A 27,862-nucleotide genomic window follows, 5' to 3' on the forward strand; every position below is an offset into this window, starting at 1 on the left:
GCTTATCCAATCCTTTACCAAGTCCTGTTCATTCTAGCTTCTTTCTCTCTGTGGGTGATAAGTTCTCTTTCAGACACTGCTTTTTATTTTATTTTATTTTATTTTAGTAGGCTCCATGCCCAATGTAGGGCTTGAACTCATAACACTGAGATCGAGAGTCACATGCTCTACCAACTGAGCCAGGCAGGAACACCCCTCACCCCCCAAATATGGAAGAAGTCCAATGGGATATCCATTGTGCGACAGAGCCAGGCACTCACCCCAAAAATATGGAATACTTCACGAATTTGTATATCATCCTAGCACAGGGGCTATGCTAATCTTCTCTGTATTGTTCCAATTTTAGAACAAGTGCTGCCGAAGCGAGCACCATTCTAATGGTTTCTAAATAGCTTTTGAAGCCTTCCATTTCTTTCCTTGTTACCCCCGCCCTCCTCCAAGCCACCATGTCTTCTTGCCTGGCCTGTCACATACTAGCTTTCTAACTGGCACCCATGCCTCCTCTCCTCCCTTTTCCAAGCCATTCTCCTCATAAAAGAGTGAGCTTTAAAGCATAAAATTCCAGGGTTGCCTGGTGGCATTAATTTATACTTGCCCCTCCCCCCAAATTCAATTCCTGTAAGAATCTCTGTATCCTTCTCTTTGTACAGTTGCAAACACATCTTTTGGGAACCTTATTTCGGCCCTCTTGAGGCCACTACAGCCCTCCAGCACAGCCCTAACTCCCAGCACAGGGTTGTGAAGGTTGTCTCCTCAAGTCACGTAGGCAGAAACTGGTTCTTAAACAATCCCTCCACCTCCCCCCACAAATCCCTGCTTTCAGCTCTACCAGGAGCCCCAGGGACAAAGAGGACTGTACTGGCTGGCTCCTGCGGTGAGTGCATCTTACCACATCCTGGAGAAACACTGCTTCTGATCTGGCCCCGGGGCTCTCCTGCAGAGTGCTGGGCTCCACCTGGCCAGCCTCTCGACCCTCCTCCTCCGCCTTCTCTGGGTCCAGCCTCTCCTCTAAGTCACTTGAATGTTGAGAACCCAGGGAGGTTTCCGAGGCCTTCTTTTCCTCCTGTTGGGGGCTTGGCTCCAGGGGGAGGCCTTTGTTGCATTCCACCACATTCACTGCTTCTGGTCCTGGCTTGGCCTCCTCAAGAACCCCCTTCTTAGGTACGGAAGCTGTGAAGGATGAGAGTTACGTTGAAGACTTCATTTGCAGAGAGGCCTTAACCCGCGCAGTCACTGTCCTGGACTAGTCCCGCTTCACAAGGATGGAGGGAATTCTCCCAGCCTGCTGCTCCTCACATTTTGACCCCTTCCCCCTCACCGTATCCTGCCTTTAGTTCTCAGAGTCACAGACTGTCAGAGATGGGACGGGTCTTGAAGATCCCCCAGTCCAGGGGCTCGTGACCGGGGACCCCTTTCTCTTTCCCTCCCCAGGAGACATTTGGGCAGGGAGGAGGTGGCTATTGGCATTTAGTGGGCAGAAGCCAGGAATGTTGCCAAATATCCTACGAAACATAAAACAGCCCCTTCCCCCTAACAAAGAGTTGCCCGGCCACAATGTCAATTGTACCAAGTTGAGAAACCCTGTTCTAATCTAATCTTTCTTTTTTTAAAAAAGATTTTATTGATTTATTTGACAGAGATCACAAGTAGGCGGAGAGGCAGGCAGAGAGAGGGGAGGAAGCAGGCTCCCTGCTGAGCAGAGAGCCGGATTCTGGGCTTGATCCCAGGACCCTGGGATCATGACCTGAGCCGAAGGCAGAGGCTTTAACCCACTGAGCCACCCAGGGGCCCCCTAATCTAATCTTTTACTTCACATCTAAGTAAATTCAGATCCTGAGGAGTCAAGCTATTGCCTAGGGCACAGGAATCCCTTATTTACACCAAGCCACAGAGATGGGCTGTGATTTTGACTAATAGCTTCCTGTGTGACTCTTCCCAGGGGGCAACTCCACACCAATATGGATATATCTCAAAAAAGCCTCTGGGAACACTTTTTCCTCAAGTGCTTCCCTACCTCTTCTAGCCCTCACTCTGCTCCATCCCACCAACCCCCTGCAGAACATTCTCTACACAGGGCTTCACGTGATGCCCCTAAGTTTTTGCTTATCTTCTGCCCCCTGTCCTGAAGGGGAAGGGAGGAGAAAAGGACAAATACTTACTGAACATCGTCTGTGAGCCAGGCCATGAACAGGCATTTTATGGACATTCCCCCATTCAGACTTCACTCCAGTCCTTGTGAGGCGACCACCCCTGGCTCAGTGATATCAACCACTGTCTACTGTCACACAGCCCCAAAGTGCTGAAGCTAGGATTCAAAGCACCCCAGGTGAAGTCCAAAACCTAGACTTTCCACAATATTCAGCTGCCTCTCACCCCAGAATGCCTTCCCCATCTTTTCTGTATGGAGAAAGCCCACCCATTTACGAAAACACTCCCAAATGTCACCTCTTCTGGGAAGCCTTCCTAGAATCCTTCCGAGAGGACTGTCTCTTCTTGACGTGCTTGAAATCCTTCCTGAACACCTCTTTCATTATCTTTCAGGGACTGAAGTCCTCCCTCATTCAAAGAGCCCAAAGAGGGAGGCTCTTGGGTGGTGCAGTCAGTTAAGTGACCAACTCATGTCATGATCTCAGGGTTGTGAGATCGGGCCCTATGTCAGGCTCCATGCTGAGCTCAGAGTCTGCTTGAGATTCTCTCTTCCCCCTCTGTCCCTCCCCCTTGTGCTCTCTTGCTTTCTATAAAAATAAATAAATAAATCTCTTTTTTTAAAAAAAAAAAAGCCCAAGGAGAGTCTTGTGCTACTTTGACAGGCTGACCCTGTGCCGCACTTCGGCACGGTTTTGGTTTCTCTTCCTAGTTCATGAGCTCGCTGGGCAAAGGGATCCTGTTCTAACAATCTCTGAGCCTCCACAGCCCCTTGTAGACATGTGAAGGTGCATGGGGGAGTGTTTTAAAGCACGGGTTTTAAAATCTGGGTTAAAATCCTGGTTCTTCTACTTCCTTGCTCTGAGTCATTTGGCAAGTTAACTGATTTCTTCTCTAAGCAAATGGGGAGGATAATAACTACCTACACCTCACAGGGTTGTTGTGCAGAACACTTAGGACAGTGTCTGATACCATAACAGTTGTTCAAAAAACGTTAGCTAATATTAATAACAAAAACAGGCTTAAACCAAAGTGGGCATTTGCTAGTTTGTCTATCAGTCATCCTTTCCTTTGTGGTTCTCCGTACTTCCTTTTTATGTGGCTCACAGCTGGCTGTTGACCACAGAACCCCTCCAAACTCAAGAGATGGTTCAGACACTCGGCTTTAGCCAATCCTAGTACCCTAAGTGCCTGGCACCCATGATTCATCCAAGGCTGGGCACGTGTCCCAAGCAGGCCCAACAGAATCTTCCCTGCATTTGATATATGGAAATTGGGAGCAAGATACCCTTTCTCATTGCTAGGGTTGCTAGCCATATTCTCTTCAGATATGAGGTAGAAGTGAGGGATGGATGGATGGATGGAGAGAGGTTGAGTCCTAAAGAGTTGAATTCCTTGAGCTTTTCCTCCTGCCTGCTCACTATATGGGTGAATAAAATAATAGGCAACATTTGCTGAGTATTTGCTATGTATTACTCCCTGTTGTGAGAGCTTCCCATGTATTAACTCATTTAATATTTCCAGCAAACTTATGAAGAGGATATGATTAGGAACTTTATTCCCATTTTACAGCTCAAGCAGTTGAGGCACACAGATCATCCAGTGAAACGGCTGACACTAGACTCAGGCAATCTGGCTCCAGAGCCCACAGTCTCAACCACTTCAGTACATTATCTTGCAAACTCTGGTTAGGCAAGTTTGTCTATTTTTTTAAATTCCTTTCGATGAAAAGAAACCCTCCCTCCCTGCTTTACCTGTAGAGGTCTCAGCTCCCAGTGGCTTGTCATCTTCAGGCCAACCTCCACTCTCTGACCCCTGGAAAGAAAATTCTTCCAGGCTGGAAAGCGACTGGAGCTCCTTTGGGGGTGTTCTGCACGGAGTGCTGTTGGTGCTGATGACCGCTGACACACGCAGCGGAACGGACACCGCAAAGGGCTCAGAGATGTTCAGGGCCTTGCGCTGGTGACGGGGAGAGGGCTCCATCTGGAAGAGACTGCTGGTAAAGACAGATTTGCTGGGGCTGTCGTTCGACGTGTAGAACATACCCAGCATCTTTGGGGCTGTTTGCTCACTCTCTGGATCCTCGAGAGGCCGGAACACCTTCAGCTGCTCAGGTGGGGGCCGGGCCTGAGCACCCTGAAGTTGGCTTTGGTCACTGCTCACGTTGAAGCCCCCCTCCGCCCCTGCCGGCATCCCCTCCTGGCCCCATTCACCCTCCTGCTTGCTGAGGTCACATGAGCTACCAGTGTTGGTTGAATGCAATTTTGCCGCTGGGATGAAAAATCCACCAGTGGTGACCGTTCGATTAAAATTTCCTTTGGTTTCTTTCCCTAGTGAAAAAGCAAACACACACATGGTCAGCAGCCTTGGCACACACACACACCACAACACAGCCTTCCAGTAAGGGAAGGTGCACAACACCTGAACATTGAGAAGGCATAACCTTCTAAAAAGGGTGTAGGCCTCCCAAGAGAGACAGATAACGTTTGGTTGACAGGAGAGTAAGCATCTTCTCGTGTGCACAGAATGTTGGCACAATGCCCCGACAGGACCATTTTCTGTTTTGTTGTACGCATCTGTTTGAAACTCTGCAGGGAGAGGAGTTTCTAAATGGCTAATGTTGCTAGACACAGCAGCCATCCATCCAGCAGTAAACGTAGATCATGAAAAAAGACAAAGATGGGAGATGGAATGAAGTTTTCTCAATGACCTCCTTTAACACATGAGGAAACCGAGACTCAGAGAGGCAGAGAAGCTGCCCAGGGCCCACCAAAGTGAGGACCTCAGTTTAGGTCCTCACCTAAATTTAGTAGAACCGCCTCAGGGGGTTTCAAAACCAAAGCAAATGGCCAAATATAGAGGCATGAAAATGCTAAAAGTATCGAGTCAGGGGCACCTGGATGGCTCAGTGGGTTAAAGCCTCTGCTTTCAACTCAGGTCATGATCCCAGGGTCCTGGGATCGAGCCCCGCATCTGGCTCTCTGCTCAGCGGGAAGCCTGCTTCCCTTCCTCTCTCTCTCTGGCTGCCTCTCTGCCTACCTGTGATCTCTGTCTGTCAAATAATTAAATAAAATCTTAAAAAAAAAAAAAAAGTATCAAGTCAGCTTGAAAAAGAGCTCACGGAGGATTTTACAAGTTTACAGTTAATTTTTAAAAGGTTGTTCTGTGGATGTTCTGCACGGTTTCAGGCTGTCTCCTTTATCAAAGAGCAAAATGGTTTGCATTAAAGGAGCTGGAAAAGTCACGGGATACATGTCGGGGTATGAACCTTCTGCTGCTGGGGAAGCCTTGTGCCTTATAACTCGTAGAGCTTCTTGTTGGCTCCTTGACAAGAACAGAAGCCAGAGGGACAGGCAAGGCAGCCCTGAAGACCAGCGTGGTGTCACTGTGGGGATGTGTCACCTTGTGTGCAACTCTACGCACATCTACTCCACCCCAGGCTGACCGGCTATGTGCCAGGCTGGTGCCTGTCACTGTTAACTGGTGAATGAATGAACCTATCTACCGACTCAAAATCATGACCTGACAGGTACGATGAAGCTACTGACTGCAGAAGGAAATGGGCAAATTTAAGACATGTAAGTATCTAGGCACCAAACTATGAGATAAAAACCAGTGCTGGGGCGCCTGGGTGGCTCAGTGGGTTAAAGCCTCTGCCTTCGGCTCAGGTCATGATCCCAGGGTCCTGGGATCGAGCCCCGCATAGGGCTCTCTGCTCTGCGGGGAGCCTGCTTCCTCCTCTCTCTCTGCCTGCCTCTCTGCCTAGTTGTGATTTCTCTCTGTCAAATAAATAAAATATTTAAAACAAACAAACAAAAAAACCAGTGCTTGGCCCCTCCTTATGCCTAAGGTGAAAGCCTCACCTGCCTTGGTTCACAGGTGTTGCCCTTTTACCTAGTTCAGGTTTGAGTGTATATTGGCTGCCATTGCCAGCTGTGGGGAGAGGAAGGCGGGGGTAGGAGGATGGCCCTTGAGGCCAAGACTTGTGTAATGTGGGGTGGGGAGAGGCCAGGGAGGTGGTTAAGGCAAGGGCTGTGTGAACCCGTTGGGTTCAGGAAGGGTCAGGAGGGATTTGGGACTGTGCGTGATTGTGATGAGACTGGCAGGCAGGTAACTCATGAAGGCAAGTCTGGTAGGGGAGCTCGTGTCTCCCAGTGGCGATCCCCAGCTCCGAGAGTAGTTGCGAGAGCTCACCTTCCACAGGCACTGAGCACAGCGAGTCCATGCTTTTAGCTGGCCGGATAGTAGCCTTTTCCACTAAAGACAAAAGAAAAAATATCCCTGATGAATGCATATTGAGAGGAAGCGTTCAGAACAAAAATCAGGCTCTAAGCACACGAGAACTTTCTTTGCTAAAGTTTTTCAAGTATTTATAATTTTCCCCTTTGGTAAACATTCCTCCATCCCACCCTGGATGCTCCTACTTTCATAATGAGACTGGCTTATAAAAACAGGGCATTTCTAGATCAAAGTTTCATGAATACTTTACAGATAAAGATAAATTACAATTTTGTCAATTAGCTTTTAGCAAATGAGCCCTGAACCAAATTTTATGATACAAAGATTCATCCAGGGGGTAGATAGAGTCCATGAGGCTCAAGGCAACCCCCCCCCCCCACCATTGTACAGGCTGGAGAGCAGGATTCTTGGCTGTAGCCACAACTGATGGCACCCAGGAATGTGGTACTGCAAAGGAGGGGGCCCCGGGAACAGAAGTCCCCTTTCCCCCACGTGCTCTGCTCCTGAGGTCTGCAGGCTGGTTGCTGCTCTAAATCATCTCACCCTGGAGCAGATCCAAACCAAACAGACCTTTTTTGAGTACCTAATATACGCCTGCTGTCCCCTGTGCGTCTTGGTAAGCCACTTAGGCAGATCTGGGGAGGAGTGTGGCTTAAATAAGTAAACACTTATTCCAGGCACGGGATTAGGCACTTCAAGATTTCATTTCTTCTCTGGGAGCTGAAGTAGTTGAAAGGTAGTTCCTCTTGACGAGCTTGCCAGGAGGGGAAAGAAGGCAGTCTCAGAGCTGAGTGGGGGCCCCAGGATTCATGGCTGTGAGGTCAGTCTGGATTCAGACAGATACGGCTCATGGCTGTGAGGTCAGTCTGGATTCAGACAGATTCGGCTTCCAGTGCCAGCTCTACCCCTTCAGGTGGTGAACTCAGACACGCAGCTGGTCCGTAGGAAGCCCTGGGCGTTGGCCCTACTCCAAACTGAGCTGTTTTATCCCTCTTAAATTTCCCCCATTTCTCTCCTTGCCCAAACCCTGCTGCCTCTGAGGCTCTCAATTAGCCCCTTGGCCCCCCTGGCTCAGGTCTTCTCTCTGTCTGGGCCCTGTAAGGAGGGGACAGGGCCATCTTTACTCAAAACCTTGGAGACAGCAAGACTGCTTCAACCTCCTTGCTTCTACTCAGGCACTAGAACCCTTGTCCTTTCGCGATCTGCTACTTCCGCAAGTTTACACAAACTGACTTATCCTACAACTGCCTGACCAGTGTCCCTTGATTCAGAGACAAGTTTTTGCCTTTGTTTTCCAGAGGCTGTGTTTCTGGACTTCCTCTGGGTTTCATATATCAGACTTGAGGGCCAGTGACCTGATGACACTAAGTGTCATGGAGGATAGGTGACAGTTCTCTCTGCCACCAGTGATCACCTTTCATGTTGGATCCTCTTTCTGATGACGTGGCTTCTTGTGGCCTTGGTGGGAACAGTCCCCAAGGATTCATTTCCATTTCAGTAAGTGAGCACTCAGGGCTCCTTCGCCCATGACTATTTAGCCCACAGTTTTCTGTCTGAGACCTTGTCCTGGACTCGTGGAGATACATCTACCAGTTTTCTGGCAGCTTTGGGGGTCCTCAAGTCCCCTCTCTTCGATTATCCCTATGGCTTTGGGACTTCCCTGCTGAAAAGCATTTACTTTAGAGAGCACCCTGGACTCTCCCTGTGGGATAAGTCATAAATTTCAGTACATCCCCTTCATCTGTCCCCTCCAAAAAAATCCCCAGTGCTATTCATGGTGAATCAATTTTTAAAATTCCCTTAGTTACGGAATTTTGAAAAGATTTTAAAAAAATCATTTAAATATGTCAATCCACTTACTCATTTTTTTCACATGCATATTTCAACAAGCGGTGGGGTCATATCAGTTACAGACACCATTCAGGTGGATATGACAAGTGGCCCCCGCCCCTATGAGGGCCCCAGCAACGCTCCTCTGGTGGAAAGTGGGCACTTAGGCCCCCAGTGAAGGTCAGAGAGTCACTTGTATTGGCCCTGATGGTTCTTTCATTTCACCCCTGCATCCCATCAAAATTTAGCCATTCCCTTGATCTGTCTGATTAGTTTGTTCATGAGGTTTTAGACGAGCAGCTTACAAACCTGGCTGCATTTCAGAATTGCCTGGGGAACTTTCTAAAAATGACAAGACTCTGGCTTTCCCACAGCTCCTGAGGCAGAACCGCTATGGTTGTGAGCCTCTGAGGTGCAGCCAGGCTGAGACCCCCAGGCCGGGGACATCCTGTGCGTTCTGTGAGTAGACGACCATTTGATCCTGCACCTTGGACTTCTTCCTTCTGAAAGCAACTCAGGGGGTGGAGGTGGGTGGATGTTGGAAATCTTCCTAAGGCCAGATCAAAGCAGACCATGTATTTAATTTTTTGCTGTTTGTTTTGCTCTATTGTTTTTGACTTTTTGTTATGTGGTAAACTTTGTATCTGATCTACCATACCTGTGGCAACCCACCCTCTTCACCTGAGATGGCTTTCCGATTGATGAAAGCCTTGTTTCCTCATATAGTGAATGTTGTAGATGCCTACCCAGAATCCTTTGCCCTTCCCCCTTCTCACAGAGCCCTTGTAACTTCTTGGCTGCTCTGACTGTAATCCCATTCCTCATGCTGGGGATTGGTTTAGGAAGCCAGACCTAAGCCAGTCAGTACAGGGCACCCCCTTGGCCATAGGGATCGATCCATATGACCAGCGAAGGCAATGAGATGGGGTGGCATGAGGGCTGTTTTTGATGGGGGGCTGCTGGGAAAGAAGGGTCCCTGCTCTGAGGAGCAAGCTACCAGAAATGATGTTCTTTCTCCTTCTGGATGTAGTGATAGTCAAAGGGAAAGCCTAGAAGTACTACAGCCACTTTGTTGCAGCCAAGAAGCCAGACTGGGGATGAAGCTGACCCAGGAGCTGAGGAGAACAGGGAAATGGAGACAGAGCCACCGTGTTAAACCCTGAAGCCCTCCCTGTATCTGGGTGTCCAATTTCAGAGCCCAGGAAGTTCCCTCACTGGATAAGCCAATTGAGTTGGAGGTACTCTTGTTTCCAGGCTACGTCACTGTACCTGCTATACCCCACGACATGCTTCATTACTCCAGGAGGCAAATGTGATTTCTTTTCTTTTTTTTTCTTAAAGATTTTATTTATTTATTTGACACAGAGAGAGATCACAAGTAGGCAGAGATAGAGAAGGGGAAACAGGCTCCCTGCTGAGCAGAGAGCCCGATGCAGGGCTCGATCCCAGAACCCTGAGATCATGACCCGAGCTAAAGGCAGATGCTTAACTGACTGAGCCACCCAGGCGCCCCAAATGTGAAGATTTCTAACATCTGTCTTTGGCATACAGTTATCACTGGCTTCAAGGAAAGTCCTTCAAAATATTTTTATTCATTTTTCCTATAAGCATTCATTTCCCCCCCAAATCTTTATTACTAAAAACTTCAGGGGCACCTGAATGGTATAGTGGGTTAAGAGATAGACTCTTGTGGGGTGCCTGAGTGGCTCAGTGGGTTAAAGCCTCTGCCTTGGCTCAGGATATGATCTCAGGGTCCTGGGATCGAGCCCCACATCGGGCTCTCCACTCAGCAGGGAGCCTGCTTCCCCCTCTCTATCTCTGCCTACTTGTGATCTCTGTCTGTCAAATAAAAAAAAAAAAAAAAGAGTTGGACTTTTGGTTTCTTCTCAGGTCATGATCTCCAGGTCATGGGATGGTACCCTGTGTCTGCCTGAGATCCTCTCCCTCTCCCCCTCCCCCACTCATTTGTTCACTCCCTCCCTCTCTCTCTCTCAAAATAAAATCTTCAAAAAACAAAAAAACCGTCAAACATTCACAAAGTTTGAAGATCTCTAAACTTACTACTCAAGTTGACATTTGCCATATATTTGCTTTATTTAAGTAGATATCTGTATCTACTTACTCGCTTAAATTTTGCTGAATCATATGAAAGTGAGTTTCAATATTCTGATGCTCATCTTTACATACTTCAACCTTGGGGGCACCTGGGTGGCTCAGTTGGTTAAGTGTCTGACTTTGGCTTGGGTCATGATCCCAAGGTTCTGGGATCAAACCCTACATCGGGCTCCTCGCTCATCAGAAAGCCTGCTTCCCCCTCTGCCCCTCACCCTGCTTGTGCTCTCTTTCTCTCTCAAATAAATAAATAAAATATTAAAAAATAATAACAAATAAATAAATAATTCAAACTTATCATATGCCTCCTAAGAACCATTAGAACCCTATGAAAATTTATAATTCTGTAATAACATCTAATAACTTATCTGTCCCCAAAATTATCATTTGTAGCCCTTTCTCAAAGCACTCAATCAAGGTTTGCTCATTGCATTTGTACATTTAACTTTTACAACTTGTTTTCATAACTCTTGGCCCTCATTTAAAAAAAAAATCAGCCTTTCAGTCTATCACACTAAAGGTCATTGTGGCAGATTTCTTTGGATTTCCCTTTATGACAGTAGGTAGCTGGATTGGTTATATTCCTTATTGTACTGTGATTCCCTCAGTTCCTTCCTGCACTCATTCCCATTCATTATTTAGATATCATTCCCACAAGGCAACACTCCTATTTAAAAATTATAACCCTGGCATGAGTCATGGGGGAGAAGAGACAGATCTTCCTCATAGTAGAGTTTAATTAATCAATGTAGAAGGAATGATGGAAACAGAAAATGGCCTTTGGCAAACACCACAGTAATAACTGTTGTAATAACAGTAATAACTTTTGGGGTGCCTGGGTGGCTCAGTCAGTTAAGTGTCTGCCTTCGGCTCAGGTCATGATCCCAGGGTCGTGGGATTGAGCCCAGAGTCAGGCTCCCTGCTCAGTGGAGAGCCTGCTTCTCCCTCTCCCTCTGCTGCTCCCCTTGCTTGTATTCTCTCTCTCTCTGTGCCAAATAAATAAATAAAATCTTAAATAACAGCAATAACTTTGCAGACAAGAACCAATGATGGATGCTTAAATTCAGGGATGAGAAACAGGATATTTTTATAGTCTCAAAATATCTCCCACAATATACTTGTTAATTAGAAAGGAAAAAATAGTAACTTTACAGGGACAAGCACTTTAAGCAAGTGATCAAAGTTAACATCACGAGCAATAAGATATTGACATCGTGTGCCTCCTGATACGACACGCTGAGACAGGCACGACATTCATCACCACAACTGAATCATGAAAAAACGTCAGACAAACCGAGGCTGAAATACTATCTACAAAATAAATGGCTGCACTCTTCCCAAGTGTCATGGTCAGTAACACTGAGGAAATGTCCTGGACTAGAGGAGATGAAGGAGGCATGACAATTGAATGCAGTGTGCATTCCTGGGCCAGAAAAAGGATAATAGTTGGACAACTAGTCAATTATGAATAAGGTCTGTAAATTATTTAATAGTATTATATTGATGTTAATTTTTTGGCTTGGCTTGTTGTGTTATGGTGAACATCCAAAGCAGCTGTGTGAAGGCTACAAGGGTTCTCTGGTACTATTTCTGCAACTTTTTTTTTTTTTTGAAAACTTCAGTCATTATGTGCAACTTTTTTTTGCAAATCTAAAACTATTGTTATTATTTTTAAAGATTTTATTTATTTGACAGATAGAGATCACAAGTAGGGAGAGAGGCAGGCAGAGAAGAGAGAGAGAGAGAGGAGGAGGAAGCAGGCTCCCTGCCCAGCAGACAGCCCAATGCGGGGCTCGATCCCAGGACCCTGGGATCATGACCTGAGCGAAAGGCAGAGGCTTTAACCCACTGAGCCACCCAGGTGCCCCTAAAATTATTTTTTTAAAAAAGACTCCCTAGTTAATCTTTAAGTTTATGTTTCAGGTCTAGTGAGTTTCACATGATCAAACCAAAGACCACCCAAGAAGCAGAACTAGGGTGGGAAAATAAATATATATATATTTTTATATATATTAAAAGAGTATTAAATGTATTTTCCATTTTATAAAAATTTATTTATCATATATATACATATGATATATATCATATATATTTATGATATACATATGTATATGATAAATATTTATAAAATAGAAAATCTATTGGTCTCTGTCCCTGTTTAAGGTGCACAGGGCTGCTAAAACCCTTGTAACTTCCTGGGTAATTACAGTGTCCTTTGTTCTAATGAGTCCTTTAGTGGGTGGGCTCCTGGATGGCTCCTGAATGGGGCTGGTCCCCAGAAAGACCAAGCCATGATTGCAAACTTGGAATTTTCAGCTTCACCCCCTATCCTTTTGAGAAGGGAGAAGGGCTGAAAATGGAGTTTATGATTGATTATGCCTATATGACAAGATTCCATAAAATCCCAATGGTATGGGGTTCAGAGAGTCTCCAGATAAGCAAACATCCCCACCAGGAGGAGGGTGACGCACCCCAACTCTATGGAGGAGACAGAAGCTCCTGGGCTCAGGCCTCTCGCAGACCTCACCTCATATATCTCTTCCACTGGCTGTTCATCCGTGTCCTTCAGCATATCCTTCAATAAACTTGTCAACAAAATGAAGGGTTTCCCTAGGTTCTGTGAGCTGCTCTAGCAAAGAACCTAGTGAGGGGGTCTTTAAAATCTCCCATCTACAGCTGGTTGGTCAGGAGCACAGGTAACAACTAGGCTTGTGACTGGCCTCTGAAGTGTGTGAATGTGTGGGTGGGGGCAGTCTGGTGGGAAGGAGCCCTTAACCTGTGGGACCTGGTGCGGTCTCTGGATAGATGGTGTCAGAATTGAGCTAAGTTGTAGACCACCCAGTGGTGTAGCAGAGAATCGCTTGCTGTGAGGAAAAGCCTCCACACATTTGGTGACCAGGAGTGTCAGAAGTGAAGCAGTCTGCGTAGGTAGAGAGGAGACACAAGGGAAAGAAACAGTAGGGAAGAACTGGGTTTTTCCCTATGCGGGAGGTTGATTGAACAGTTTTTCAAATACAATATATATCTTATAAAACTGCTAGTGATTCTTACCTGAGAGCCTCTGTCCTCTCACAAATACACTCCCATTTCTACTCAGCTTTGATTTGGAGTCTGATCCAGAACGTCCCAGGTTAAATATTGATTTCCACTTCTTTGATTTACTGGAGAGCTTTCTTCTAAAAGAGCCAAGTCATAAAAAAGGGTTAGTTCAGTGACTGGTCATTTCAGTGGGACCTTTAAATTGAGAAGGAATACCCCAGCCATGTTCTTGGTTATGAATGGCTCTGACATTTCAGGAAATTCCTCTCTAATATTCAGTTTGAGCCCAAGTCTGACCCTGTCTGGGGATGCCTTGGACAACCAAGCTGGGCTTTCATATTCCTCAGGGGAAAGGGCAAAGTTGTGCTGTTAAAGGCAAGCATGAGGGCAGACAGAGGCAGGATGGGAAGGAGATTCGGAGGTCACCAGCAAGCACACGATTCTGGGAATTTTGGTAGGAATTCTCGTAAGCACCGTAGTCCTGGGCTTTGAAAGACACCTATTTTTTGCAGGAGTGAACACAAAAGACCAAAGAACTCAGTGCTGTTATGCCCCCTGCACTTTGGACATCCTGCTTGGTCATCCATAGGGAGGGAAGGGCTGGCAAAGACTTCCATGGACTGAAAAAGGAGCAGATAAGAAAGTGACATGGGAAAGTCTGGCCTGGGAGAGTCAGGCTGCTGGGTGTGGTAGGACATCACTGCAGAGAAAAGCAGGGGGTAATTAGGGCTTCACTCTTGTGTCCCTGATGCCTCTTGCCAGGCTGCCTCAGCAGGAGGCAAGAAAAGGAGAGTGCTAGACTCTCCTTTGGGGTTGGGGGAGACTGGAGCCACCAGAGGTCACCCTAGAGGCCCTGCCCTGCTCTGGCTCACCCAGCTATCAGACTTCATATGAAGTTCCAGGATGAAACCCTCAACCTGTGGGTTCTACAAAGGGCCTTTCCTCCACACGATTTTCACAGAACATCCAGATCTCAAGCCCAACATGTTTTCACAATCAATCAGAGATAGACCTGCAATGCTTGGTGGTTTCTTTTTAATCCAGCCCAGTTTTTTTTCCAAGCACTTGGCCTGGGATGTATTTTATAGGCTTGCGTACATTGGGGTGCACATGTGTGGTGAAGGCACAGAGAAAACACACTTGATGGTCTCCCTGAGGTACTCTTCTTCCTGATCCCTGGGTAGAAGTCTTATTCTGCAGGGATTTAGGGAGTGAAGTAATGGGGCTCAGTCTAGAGAGAGCATGATCCATGTACTTCAGGAAATGGAGGGGTTTCTTGCCAGGTGAGGTCTAGGTGTGCCACTCCCATAATGTCCATGCACTGTGACAGACACCCCTCCTGCTGGGTAATGTGGCATCACTCCTCTCTCCCCAAAGGGAAATAGCCCCACCATCTTGGGGCTCATGCTGACAAGAAGACTAAGGTGCCTCTTTTCATACCTTGATGACTAAACATTGAGGATGACAGTATCCCATGACAAGGTTGCCTTTTAGCCCCTCTACCTACTGTCTGCCTAGAGTTTGGGACTCCTGCTTCAATCACTGCCAGCTTTCTAGAGCACAGTGTGAAGCTGAGAAGGGAAGGGGGCAGTGTGGAGAGAGAGACCAGGGTCCCAACAGAGGAAGCAATGAAGAAAGAAAATACCCTATGAATAAAATTGATGTCTGGTTTGGTTTTGGAGGGGAAGGAGGGCCCTGATGGATATGGACAGAGGAACAGAAGCCAGATAAATATGTCCCCAAGTGCCACCTGCCCAGAGCTCTCAGTCTAGAGTGGCACTACTTGTCAGATTATGCTCCATTCATCTCGATGGCTTTTATAATGTCACCTGGAGGTGGAGGATGGGGGTAGGGGACCAAGTTGTTGATAGCAAACTTCCTTCCGAAAATGTCAAGACGGTTTTGTGTAAATGAAGGAGTAAGGGATTTTAGCCATAACTCTTGACCACTTTGACCCCAACCCCATCATGGTACTTAGGGATCTCTGGTGGGAGAGATGGTCTTGATAACTTGGGGGCAGGGAGGGAAGACATTAATCACCAGTGGGAGAGAGCTGTGGAGGCAGCTCCCTTCTCTTCGGAAATGTTCCCTCATACCCCGACCCAGCCTGTACCCCCTACCCATGCTGCCATTGTGACCTTGAGACTATATAACTACTTCCTCTTTCCCCCTCCACCCAAATGTTCCCCAGAATTTAAGAGAACATTGCTTACTTGTTGTCTGGTAACTCAAGAACAGTGTGGAAGAGGGTGCCCATGGGAGGGACAATTTCAGGCAAGCTATTCTCCCTCCTTTCCTTCCGGGCAGGATGGTTAGTAGCCAGGCTCCTGGCCTGAGCTTCCTCCAGGCTCACAAGCTTCATGGGCAAGGAGAGGGCTGGCAAGGTCAGGCTCTTTGTGATGGGCGGGTTTTCTGTACAAAAGAGAAAAGAGCTCAGTCGTGGAAGGAGGCCTGTGCATCAGGTGTAGCCAGATTCCCCATCCACAGTGCCTCCATTCCTGATCCCCTGACAGGAGGCTTCTGGGGGCTTTGGGGGTTGGGGGCAGAGGCTGCACATAGGAAACCGACAACCTCATGGCCTGCCAGCCAGCAGACATGTAGGGCTTCAGGAGGAAACCTGCACTTGTACCTTTCAGAAAGAGATCCTGCTTGCTTACTCCCTTCCTTCCTTCATAGGACAAACATTTATTGAATATTTACTGCCTAGTACTTTCTTGTTTTTTTTTTTACTTAAAAATTAAAAAAAAATTTTTTAATTGACATATAATATATTAATTGCCCCAGGGGCACAGGTCTGTGAATCGCCAGGTTTACACACTTCACAGCACTCACGGTAGCACATACCCTCCCCAATGCCCATAACCCAACCACCCTCTCCATTCCTCCCTCCCCCCAACAACCCTCAGCTGCCTAGTACTTTGGCCAGGTGGGAAAGTACGTCTGGCCATAGACATGACCTCAGCAGCCTAGAACAAGGCAGGGGACCTTTCCTGCTCTCTGTAGCTGCAGAATCCACACTCCAAGGTGATTTAATGTGGGAGCCTATACTTTCCCTAGATCAGGAAGGTTTATATTCCTGCAGTGAAAAGACATTTTATGGCCTCTACTATTCCCTAAAAGATAGCTTGCTTTTTACTCACTACTCAGCGGTTTTAAGTGTATGCAAACTAATCTTTTCTATCCATGGTTTGGGGGGGGGGTGTTTATTTTTTGTTTTTGTTTTTGTTTTTTTTTGTTTAAAGAAATAGAAGTGATGATGATAGATCAATGGAGTCCAAGGTCATCTCTTCTCTCCAAGTCATTTGTTCTCAACTTGGGGGCAATTTTGCAGCCCCCTCCCCTTTCCCAGGGACATTTAGCAATGTCTGGAGACATTTTTGGTTGTCATAAGCATGTGTGGGAGTACGACTGGCATCTAGTGGGTAGAGGCCAAGGACGCTGCTAACCACCCTACAATGCATAGCACGGCCCCACAACAAGAACACCTGGTACTAGCACATGGGCAGGCAGTAATGGCAGGCCCTCCTCTGTGGGCCTCTCATAGTGGACCCACGCCAGAGGAGCGGGCAGCCCCAAACCAACCCCCTCACTGGTGGGCTATGAGCACTAAACGGGGCTGTCCAGTATGGAAAAATAAAAAAGGGGAAAAAAAAAAACCCAACCACACACACAAGCAAACAGAAAACCAGAAAAGTACTACCCAGCACAAATATCATTAGTGCCAAGATTGAGAAACCTTGATCTAAGTAAAAGAAGGGGAGGTCCAAGTTGGACTCTGTGTAGTCTTTGGCAACCTTGCCAGTTTTCTGCAACTTTAGAAGGTGTCAAGAGACTCAAAGATAACTTGGACCAACTGAGAATCAAACTTTTTTGGCATAGAACCCACCTAATTTTCAGAAAGCACCTTGGCAGCATTATTTCTCTTTGCAGAGCATGACCTTTTCTGGGAGGAGGGAAGTAAAACCACTGAACAAGGGCCTCGTGGAAACAGAGACAGTGTGCGATACTGGGGTTCTTCCAGGCAGGAGAGCATGGCAGTCATCCCGTGGGACTGCAATTAAGTAAATCTGTGATCCTAAAAACTTCTTGTCAGTAAAGTTTCCAACATTAGCCCAGTTTTCCAACTTAACCCCAAGGAGGTTAAAATATTTAAATTCTATATTCTCTTAATATTTGCATTCTAGATTATTTATGATTTGTTAATTATTTATTTACTAAAAAAATTCAGTCACTCTGGGAGCAACCGGATTAATGGGAAGAAGCTATACTGTAGGGTTGGGAAACCTCAGCTGGTTTAGCACCTACCCCAAGTTTCAGGCTGCAGTGTCCTAAGGCCTGCTCATTGTCTCTGCTCTGATGTTCAACAAGTGTCTCTAACTTATCATTTCATCACAGAGCTTGTGATGGCTGCTCTTCACCTCTAAATTGCTACCTCCTACCATCTTTGCCATGTCAGTCAATGGCACCATGGACCACCCAGCCAAAACCTGGAGGAGTTCTTCTTCATTCATTCCTTTTTTTTTTGATGCACCACCTCCTCCCACATCCAGACCAAAAGCAAGTCCTATGACTCTTACCTCCAAAATGCATCCCAAATCCAGCTACCTTCCTTCTGTCCACTGCTAACACGCTAGCCCAGGTCACCACGATTGCCCACCTGATTTCGGCCATTGCTCCTTCACTAGTCTCCCTGCTTCCAGACTTGCTGCTTTTCCATCTCTCCTTCATACCATTGTCGAATGCTCAGACCCTATACTCCCTGCTCAAAATCCTCAGATGCTCCATGGCACTGAGAAAAAACAAACTCTTAGCTTGACTTACAAGGACCTTCCAAGGTTTCCCTCTTCTCTTTGCCCACTGATCCAGTGGGCTACAAAAATATAAAGTAAAAATTTTTGATTGTATACTCCCATTATAATTCTATATATATGTCACCGCATTAGTGTTATTTATAACAGAAAACATAAAAAATCATAGAAATTACAAAATATACAACAGAAAGAAATGCCAATAGTTTCTTCCAACATCTATGGTTTAGTACCTCGGTCTTTGGTGCCCCCTAGGGTGGGGCACCCCACTTTGGAGAGCCCACTGGCTCTAGCCACACTGGCCTACTTTCTGTACCATTTGGATCCCCTGTCCACTTCAGAGATTTTATAATCTCTGTTCTCTGTGTTTGGAACATTCATCCCTCAGATCCTCACATGAGTGGTTTCTCTTATCATAATGTCTCAGATCAAAGATCACTTCTTCAGAGATCATGGCCACTCTGTACCAAAGTAACACCACCAAATCATTGACCATTGCACTAACCTGCTGTGTTTTCTGCATGCTATTTCTTGTCTTCGAAGTGATTATGTATTTATTTGTAATCTTGTATATTGCCTTCCTTCCCAACTGGACCATAGCTTTCTGCAGGGCAGGATCATTGCCATTTTGTGCACTGATGGTCCCCAGTGTGTGGACTAGTGCCTGGCACCTAGAAGTTGCTCGATGCATATTTATGTTTTAATAAATCTCGGGTACATCACAATCTCTCTGGCCTCCTCGCTCGCATTTATTAAACAAAAGTATTGGATTCTATGACTACTAAAATCTTTCCAATTTGAAATAGAACCCTAATCCCAAATCTAAAATTCCAGAGGGTATGGCTTCTTCCATTTTGTGTAAATATTAACTGTGCTATCTTACCAAAGTCAATACGAGTTCATGACAACATTTAAATGAAATGCATTAAATAATAAGCATTAGAGGCCATCAAGAGTTAAAGGCTCACGAGTCAACTGGATTTCAGTATACAGTACAAGAGACGATCAAGGCAATGGTCACAAAGAGAGCAGGCATTTCCAGGTTACAATCAGGAACAGTTTTAACACTAACTGTCACAGACAGGATTTGCTGTCGGGAAGAACAGTTCCCAAAAGTCATTAGTTCTTCATAATGGTTTACTGGTCTATTTTTCTATTTTTTTTTCTCTTCATAAAGGCAGCGTAGAGCTGAGGAAAGAGCCATGGGCTGAAAAATTAGGTTCCACGGTCAGTCTCAAAGTTACTAGTTGTACAACTTAGGGCCGTTACTAAACTTTTCTGGTCCTTTGGTTCTTCCCATATAAAATAAGGTCCATGACAACTTCTTGTGATAAGCCAATGAGATGATGTGTGGGGAGCACCTGCAATTGTTCCTGGCATAGAATAAGTCCCCAGTAACTTACTGGTTGATTCAAAAGGGTGAATGAATGAATGCACCCTCTCACCTACCTGCAAAAAGGATTTCTATAGCTTACGATAAAAACTATATCTCTAGTGGGAGAGTTAAAATAAAGATAAATGAAACATTAGCTACTCCTCAGTATATAACCAAGAGAATCGAAAACATGTGTTCACACAAAAACTTGTATTCACAGCAGCATTATTCATAATAACCAAAAAGGAGAAACAACCCAAATGGCCATCAACTGACGAATGGGTAAACAAAATGTAGTACAGGCATACAACAGAAGATACACTCTATTCATCCGTAAAAAGGGAGGAAACTGACATCTGTAACAGTGTGGGTCAGCCTCAGAGAACATGTGCTAAGTGAAAGAAGTCAGTCACAAAAGACCACATGTTGTATGATTCCATTTATATAAAATGTCCAGAGGAGGCAAATCCCTAGAAATAGAAAGTAGCTTTGTGGTTGCCAGGGTCTCGGGGGAAGGGTGAAACATGCGGAGACTGCTTCGTGTGTATGGGGTTTCTTTCTGGAGTGATGCAATGTTCTGAAATTAGATGGTGGTGATGGTTGCACAATTCCGTGAATACTAAAAGCCACCGAACTGTATATTTTAAAATGATTAAAATGGTGAATTTTATGCTATGGGAATTTTATTTCAATAAAAAATGTTTTCAAAGGAAGGTTATAAACCACATAGAGGACAGGGTCGGGGTGGGAGCACGTATACCAGGAATCAAAACTGGATGTTAGCTGCAATTGATTATTCTGATGGTTATGTTCGTTTTTCCCAACTACATTAGCTAAACGAGAAAAGAATGCTTTAATCAGCTAACCCAAATATTTGGGTTCTCATAGACCACTGGTTCCCCAAGTGTGCGCCCTGGCCAGCAGCAGCAACACCACCTGAAAACACATCAGAAATACAGATTCTCAGAAACATTCCAGACACACCGAATCACAAGTTCTGGGGATTAGGTCCAGTAATCTGTGTTTGAGCAGCCCCCCAGGGGATTGTGACATATGCTAATGCTGAAAAACTCACACAAGTAGTAGTTACGAGGCTTCCTGACCAGCTGGATAGTTGACTTAGACAAATCAAGCTTACAGGAGTTCAAGCAACAGAAACCAGTTCACTCCTAGAGTGTTCATTAGATCATTACGAGAGCTATTGGAAACCCTAGTCTTGCATCTTCTCACATCCAGCTTCAAATAGCTGTATCTTTCTCACCAACATGGCCACAGAGGGTTTCAGTGCTGACCAGTCTCTGCATATGCACACCTACAGATACACACTCATTTTCGTATGCCTAGTGCCTGGTGCGTGGTAGAACAAAGTAAGCACTCAAGAAATGCTTGTCAAGAGAACCATTCTGCACATACATGTGCATACAGCCATACTGCCTCTTAACCCACTCATAACACCCAAGATGAAGCTGTAAAGGTCTTCTGAAATCCCATCAGGAAAGTAAAGGTGAGGGAAGAATGTTACCTGCTGATAACAACCCACAGAGTTTAATAACTCACTAATACCAACAGATTATTCCAGCACAGAACTCCCCGTTCAAGGGCTAGGTCATGCATGCAACTGCTCAGAAACATGCCACAGCCACCCATGAACACATCTTGGTGCACGAAGACCAATGTACACACGTGCATGATCCCCAGATCATGCTGACACACGGAATAGTCAGCCCACACGCACACAGCCAAAGCTCAGGGCTAGATGAAAGGCCGCCTTAACTTCTTCTTGGGCCCCATGACTAAGGCAAGGAAGAAGGATGGCCTGGTGGGGAGTATGCCAGAAGAAGCCATTACCGTTGTGCTCCAAAGACGCAGGTGTGCCGTTGTTAAAGATTTGATCCACATGATTCAGGATGAACTCAATCACCACCTGCTGGACCCGAACTGCAAGGAAAGCCGCGTCTCCATTGCACCCAGTGGCTTCAATCTCTTTGGACCTAAATCGTGGATGAAACACATTCAGCGAGTGAGTCTGCCCCCAATGGAAAGCAGTCAGGGGGAGCCAGTGGGCCTTTTGTACAAGCACCATTTCCTAAATGTATACAGTTTGTTAATCTCTAGAATATTTTAACTATTTAAGACCTATGAAAAGGACTCCCCAAAGGCTGTGATGCCAAACACACTGAACAAATTTACCATACATTGCTAGACTACATTGTGAATATACAGGAATTGCTTTTTTTTCTTCATGGGATCTCCTTCCATCCCCTCCCCCACCACCCAATTGTTCTGTGGGTCAGGTCATCATTTATGAAGTCCTCTGACACAGTGGCTCCGCCAAAACCAACAAAAGCCAATGAGCCCTCAAGACAAGAAAGGCCTTTTCAAGAAATTATAACACACAGACCCGTAACTTTAGCCACATGCTGGTTGTAGCCAAAAAATACCTTTGGAACCCAGAGTTTCCAGGATGGCAGACAAAGCGCTCAGGCTATTACAATCCTCTTAATTTACAGGTGTTACAAATGACCACTTGGCTACAGCTTTGTCTTCAAGGGGCTTCATTTCAGTTGGCGGCTGTTTGGAGCCCACAGGGGTGGTGAGGAGGTGAGGGTATGGGGGTTACCTGAGCAGGTTTGGTGCCCACACCAGGGCGAGGTTCCTGGCGTGCATGTTGGTCTTGCTGCTGAAGGAGGCAATGTGGGCCAGGTGTCGAATCAGGTATTCCAAGGTCCTGTAATGGTTCATTTTTTTTTTTTTTTAAAGCAAAGTAAGAAACTTCAGTGCCTATGTAAAGCCCAACATCTGGAGATAATTTCTAAGTTTGGATTTAAAAGATTCTAAATATTTCTATCTCATGAATTTTGGAGGAACATCAGGAAGGTATCAAGATTGATGGAAATAATCTTCTTGGCCCTAAGGTATGCTGGCTCAGGGTGGAGAAGGGGAATGGTTTTGTCAGAAGTCAGCCGAGGCCCCTGGAGAGCGAGAGACAGCTCCCTGGACCTCATTTTACCCAGGCCACCATTGCCGCCACACAATCTTATAACCGCCTCTTTAACTTTTCTCTTTCTGGAATTCTCCCAGCTACAGGTAACTTGGTCCTTGTTAGTTAGAGAGCTCATCTTATGGACGAATGACATCTGTTACTGTAGGAAGTTCTTCCTTATATCACATCAAAATCTACCCCCTTATAAAAGAGGCTTAGAGAACCCTGGGAAAGGTGGTAAGATGAGGGACTAAACTGTGAGAACAAAATGGAAGGATGGGATGATGTGGGGAATAGTACTGAGGAGCAAACAGACTGTCAGCCAGAAGCTCAAGAGCTACAGCCAATCCCTATTTAAAGACCCTCCTGGATCCCACAGATGTGCTTATGCTATGAATCTGGGTCAGAACCTAGGATATCACAGCCAGTGAGGCTGGCTTGTGTGATCATAATGACTTCCTGTGAGACTCTGAGGGGGGCCCCACAAGTAAATAGGACATGGGCTGCCCCTTCCTGCCAATGTCCCTGGGCAGGCACCAATGCACTCTGATAAAAGCTGACCCGTTCAGCCACCCCAAAATGCCACAGGAAAGTCACTGTCCACTAAACTTGCTTGCTCTTACGACAAGAGCCCGCATCTCTGGTATTATACCACCTTGAGAGGCTGCGGACATCTTTTACCAAAAATTCTTACCTGTAATGAGATGGGGGAAGCTCCTGGATAACATTTTGGATTCGGGCCAGTTGGCCTTCTTCCGGGCAATGCGACACGGCTTCCTGTGGAGAACGTGAAGCAGCCCAGTGAGTGCTTGAGAGGATGGATGTCCACCTTGTCTCCTGGCTTTATTTAGGTTTCTGGTACTCCAGCGTCCCAACCAGGCCTAGAGATCATCCTTCCAAGAGGCATGCTTTTCTACTAAAAACCAACGACTAAAATCCGAGGGTTCGTGATGCGAAGTGTCTAACAGTGAGTGCACAAGGGGGCGTGTGGATTGCTTGGGTCTCTGTGTAGCCTCAAAAGGTTGTTAGGTATCTGATATCTTGGGTGTGTGGTGTGGCAGAGAGAGTGACAGAGGTTGGCACTGGGAGAGAGGAAGAGACAGAGACAGGGAGAGATGAACAGGGTTGACAGGGTGTCTCCATGTTGACTCAGCCAGCTGTCTTCTTGGGTGCAAACAGTCACTTCCTGTCTGGCCTGACACAATTCCATGACCTCACTACTCAGTGCCTCATCCACTGTCATAGATGCTGATGTGAGGAAGGAGGGTGAGAAGGGTAAGAACTTTGTACCCTAGACCCGATGGTCTCACCTGGACATGCTCTCTGGTTGTTTCCTGTGTGGATATTTGTTCTCCTGAGACAGAGAAACCAAAGGGACCCCATGAAAAAAAGCTGGTTTTTTTTTGTTTGTTTTTTGTTTTTAAATCTTTGCTCCTTTTCTTGCTTCTGTTCTTGCTAGGACCTAAACCCCTTGCCTTACACAGGTGTTACAGAACAGAAAACATTATGTCAGGGCACCTGGGTGGCTCAGTGGGTTAAAGCCTCTGCCTTTGGCTCAGGTCATGATCTCAGGGTCCTGGGATCGAGCCCCGCATCAGGCTCTCTGCTCCATGGGGAGCCTGCTTCCCTCTCTCTCTCTCTCTCTCTGCCTGCCTCTCTGCCTCCTTGTGATCTCTGTCAAATAAATAAATAAAATCTAAAAAAAAAAAAAAGAAGAAAAAAAGAAAACGTTATGTCCTCCTTGCAAAGCAAGAGAAGTTAATGATCTCTTTGGCGCCTTCCAGCACAATGGATGAATCTAAGGAATGATGGGGGGTGGGTGTTGTCATGACCAGTTTCCATGACCACTGACTCATTAAGACCCCCGGCTCCAGGGCATAAGTGACTTAAAGAGTCTTTATTCCTGGATTACTGAGAGGACACATGCACCACACCTTAACAAAACCTCAGGCCCCAGGCAAAGATGAGACTCAGTCTTCTCTCCTTTTCTGAGTCTTCCAGAAAATTCTCTGTCCATATCTACTCTCTCCATGTCTTCAATAAACTCTACTCTCACTTCTTCTTGGCTTGCACTTGATTTCCATCCTGTGACAAGCCAAGGACCTTCTTGGCTGGTCCTGCGGGACTTCCCCACTCTGGGCCCAAGGACCCAGCCAGCCTGCATCACTCCTGCCTGCCCAGGGTCTTCAGGGAGAGCCAAGGGCATTCGTAAAGGCAGTGTGAGCACAGGCTTGCCCAGAACATCCGCACAGCGTAGATGTTCCTGGGCAGATGCCTGGGGTCCTGTCCTGAGAAGTTGTACTGCATGTGCCCAGGCTCAAGGGGGCCCCTTCCAGTGCAGTGGCTGAGGGCTCACAAATGCCAGTGTGGGAGCAGTACCTAGGTCCAAGGTCAATGGTAATCACATCTTTCTTTGTTTACTGAGGTATACTTTATAGACAGTAAAAATATACCAACCTTAAGCCGTAGCCCCATGAATTCTTTCATAAGCACATACTGTTGTAACCCTACCTAGATCCAGACGCACTTTAAAGAGAGCTCCTGAGCTCATGTCAATCCTTAACAGCCTGAATTCACAAGCAGATATGACTTACACAGTCTTGAATTTCCTCCCAGTGCCAGAAACTTGCTTTACATTTTGTACGTAAGGCAAAGTCAAATCGGGAAATACATTCTTTACTTTGAGAAATACTGCCCTCTCCAATTCAACCAGAAAGAAAATCCTAAGTGTGGTATGGTTTTCTCATATTGTTCACCTCTGCTCAGGCTTCAGCTGTCATCTTTGGCTTATGTGCAAGGCTGAAGCTCATGCTCTCGGTAATGAGAATTCTTAGGCACAGAGAAGTAGAAGGAACTTGACTTGGGCACTCTCTGTTATGCCCGGCCCTATTCTAGGCCACACGTGCAGTGTCTGTTCTGCTCCAGCTTAGAGAAGACGTCCTGAGTGCCGCCCGAGCCTAGACTTCCCAATTCCCTGACTTGTCTCCATTGTTTCCCACAGCGCACGCCACCATTACCAAGAGACTGTAGCCCGTACTTAGTGATTAGGTCTATTGCTTATTGTCAGTCTCCCACACTAGACATAAGCTCTGCAGGCGCAGGGGTGTGATGAGTCCTAGCACCCAGAGTGCCTGGCACCCACAGAACATTCCCTTCATATTTGTCAGCTTTGTTATACTCCATCTAAGTGGGACATCGTGCCAGGACTCTGTCCACCTCCCCCCCTTTTTTAACCTCTCTTCTCTCCCCTCCTCTTTTAATTTAATTGAAATAAAACATAGACACCGTTTTTGTTTTTTTAAATGCTATCAAAATTCTCCACAGGGAAAAACTTGAGTTTTTGTTTCCTAAGCATTGGTGGGAGAAATGAGGCACTGCGAGGGTCACAGTGTCCCAATCTTCAGGTCGGAGAGCAAGCCTGAGACTAGAACCAGCGTAAGCGTGATCTCTGTTGTAACCCTCTATTTTGGAGATATGGAGGAGATGGAGGGTGTGAACAAGAATGGGGCCTGGAGTAGGAACCTGGACACCCCTGCTTCCTTTCCTCAGCAGAGAGAAGCTCCTGAGGAAGGAGGGGCTATGGAATATGTGGACCCTCCCATATGTGGACCCTCCCACATTCTATTCTGCAAAGGGGGAAGGGTGGGAAGACTCTCTTCCTCTCAGCAAACTTTGTACAGTGCCCCCATTTTCAAAAAATGTGTCTGGGGAATAAAGGTGCAGGTCAACTTAAGAGCCCTCATGGAAAGTTTCTTTGATATTTTAGGAAGCTGTTAGTCATCTTTGTTCTGAGAGGCTGGGCGGGTCCTCCCCCTGATGCCTGCAGGTCCCATTTGGGATTCTTGTTTATTTCATTGTTCACAGCCTCTCCCCTTCCTATTCAGAAGCCCTCTGGATCCCCGTAATGTCTCCTAGAGGGGTCCAGTCCTACAAACTCATTTTTCGCTCTATGTTCCCCCATTAGGTTGGCTGAACCTATCATCAGGGAATTGGGGGAGGGGAGTTGAAGCTTTGCCTACCCCAATTTTTTGCCTTGAAGAGAATTTCACTCAACTTTTGCCAAGCTAATCTGGCTATGAGTTAAATCTTAAAAGACCTAGGACGAATCTGTGACTATTCATTCTCTTACAATCAGTGTCAATAAGACCGGCTTCCTGCCCTTTGAGGACCTGGTCCAAGACTGGACTCTCCTTCCTTCTGGTGGCCCCTTGCTCTTGTTTTATCTGTTCACCTGAATGCTACGTCACCCTTAGAGCTCAAGTGCTGCTGCCTCGGCATCCCTGTCACCAGGGGAGACAAACAACCCACGCCTCTCCTTTTCAGTTGCGCCCCAGCTACAACTTAGCCAATTATTTTAAATTATTAGACTAAAAAGTCTAATGCCCATTATTTAAAATGGGCATTTTAAGTCTAATGTCCATTATTTAAAAAATGAAAGTATTCAAAGGAATACGCAGAAGAAAGTCAGTCTTCCTGCCGACTGCAGACCTTCAGGGGTTGTCTCCAGAGGCAACCTGTGTGTGTCCTTCCAGATAGTCCTTAGACCTTTCCAACTTGGTCACACACGTAGAACAAACCCGACTGTGAGAACTTCAACTACTTCCATCTGGTCTCAAACTTTCAGTTGATTAAGTTCTTCTTTCTGGCTTATCTCTTAACTCAGGCAAAAGATCCTGCGGGCAAAGCATCCCCTGAAGGGAATGAACTTACCCCTCAAGCCATAAGGATGGCCCTGAATCAGCAAGACCCCCGTGTGACTGACCCCGAGACAAAGATCTGTTGGACCTTCACGGCTCACCTGCATGTACCCACCCACCTTTGCCCCCAGTTTTCCTTATATAAACCTGGAAAGCATCTTCAGGGCTTTGGAGATGGTCTTATAGATGCTAGTCCGCTGTCTCCCTGGTGTTGGCCTCACTGAAATACATTCCTGTCTTGTTTCACCACCACTCACATCTCTGCCTTTGGCTTTCGTCAGTGGTGAGTGATGGAACCTGGTCCCTGTGGCACCCCAGGAGTCAGGTGCTCTTGCGGTCCTGCGCCCCTGCTTGAATTACGGGACCTAGTCCATCTGCAATTTCCCACCATCCTGGTTTGCCTGAGATGAGGGGTTTCCTGGGGCACAGGACTTTCAGCATTAAAGCTGGGGGAGTCCGAGGCAAACAAAGAGCAGCTGGCCGCTGTCCACCCCTGCAGCTCTCTTGAGCTCCCAGCCAACCTGCTTTTGCCTTGTGCCACACACTAGCAGGCCACCCCGTCCCAAGGGACATTTCAAATTCCGTGTACGGGTCCATAGACCTGTCGGCAAAGGCTCACTAGGTAAACATCTTC

At 46.4% G+C, this 27,862-nt stretch overlaps 1 protein-coding gene and 1 non-coding gene across 2 annotated transcripts in view; both read right to left on the reverse strand.

The window, feature by feature from the left end:
• Positions 1-27,862, reverse strand: part of ARHGAP31 (Rho GTPase activating protein 31) — a 109,606-nt gene that overhangs the window by 11,979 nt on the left and 69,765 nt on the right. Inside the window, exons 4-11 of the mRNA XM_046001438.1 lie at positions 23,226-23,308; positions 22,169-22,276; positions 21,397-21,539; positions 15,579-15,777; positions 13,378-13,502; positions 6,340-6,402; positions 3,900-4,475; positions 890-1,170 (exon numbers count right to left, since the gene is read on the reverse strand). Of these exons, the coding sequence (XP_045857394.1) occupies positions 890-1,170; positions 3,900-4,475; positions 6,340-6,402; positions 13,378-13,502; positions 15,579-15,777; positions 21,397-21,539; positions 22,169-22,276; positions 23,226-23,308 (1,578 nt within the window). The remainder of the gene's footprint in view (positions 1-889; positions 1,171-3,899; positions 4,476-6,339; positions 6,403-13,377; positions 13,503-15,578; positions 15,778-21,396; positions 21,540-22,168; positions 22,277-23,225; positions 23,309-27,862) is intronic.
• On the reverse strand, positions 264-370 carry LOC123941047. Its single transcript, XR_006818147.1, has one exon. It is a non-coding gene; the product is annotated as a U6 spliceosomal RNA (small nuclear RNA).

The sequence above is a fragment of the Meles meles genome, chromosome 4, assembly GCF_922984935.1.
Source record: "Meles meles chromosome 4, mMelMel3.1 paternal haplotype, whole genome shotgun sequence".
In the NCBI taxonomy this organism is placed as follows: Eukaryota; Metazoa; Chordata; class Mammalia; order Carnivora; family Mustelidae; genus Meles; species Meles meles.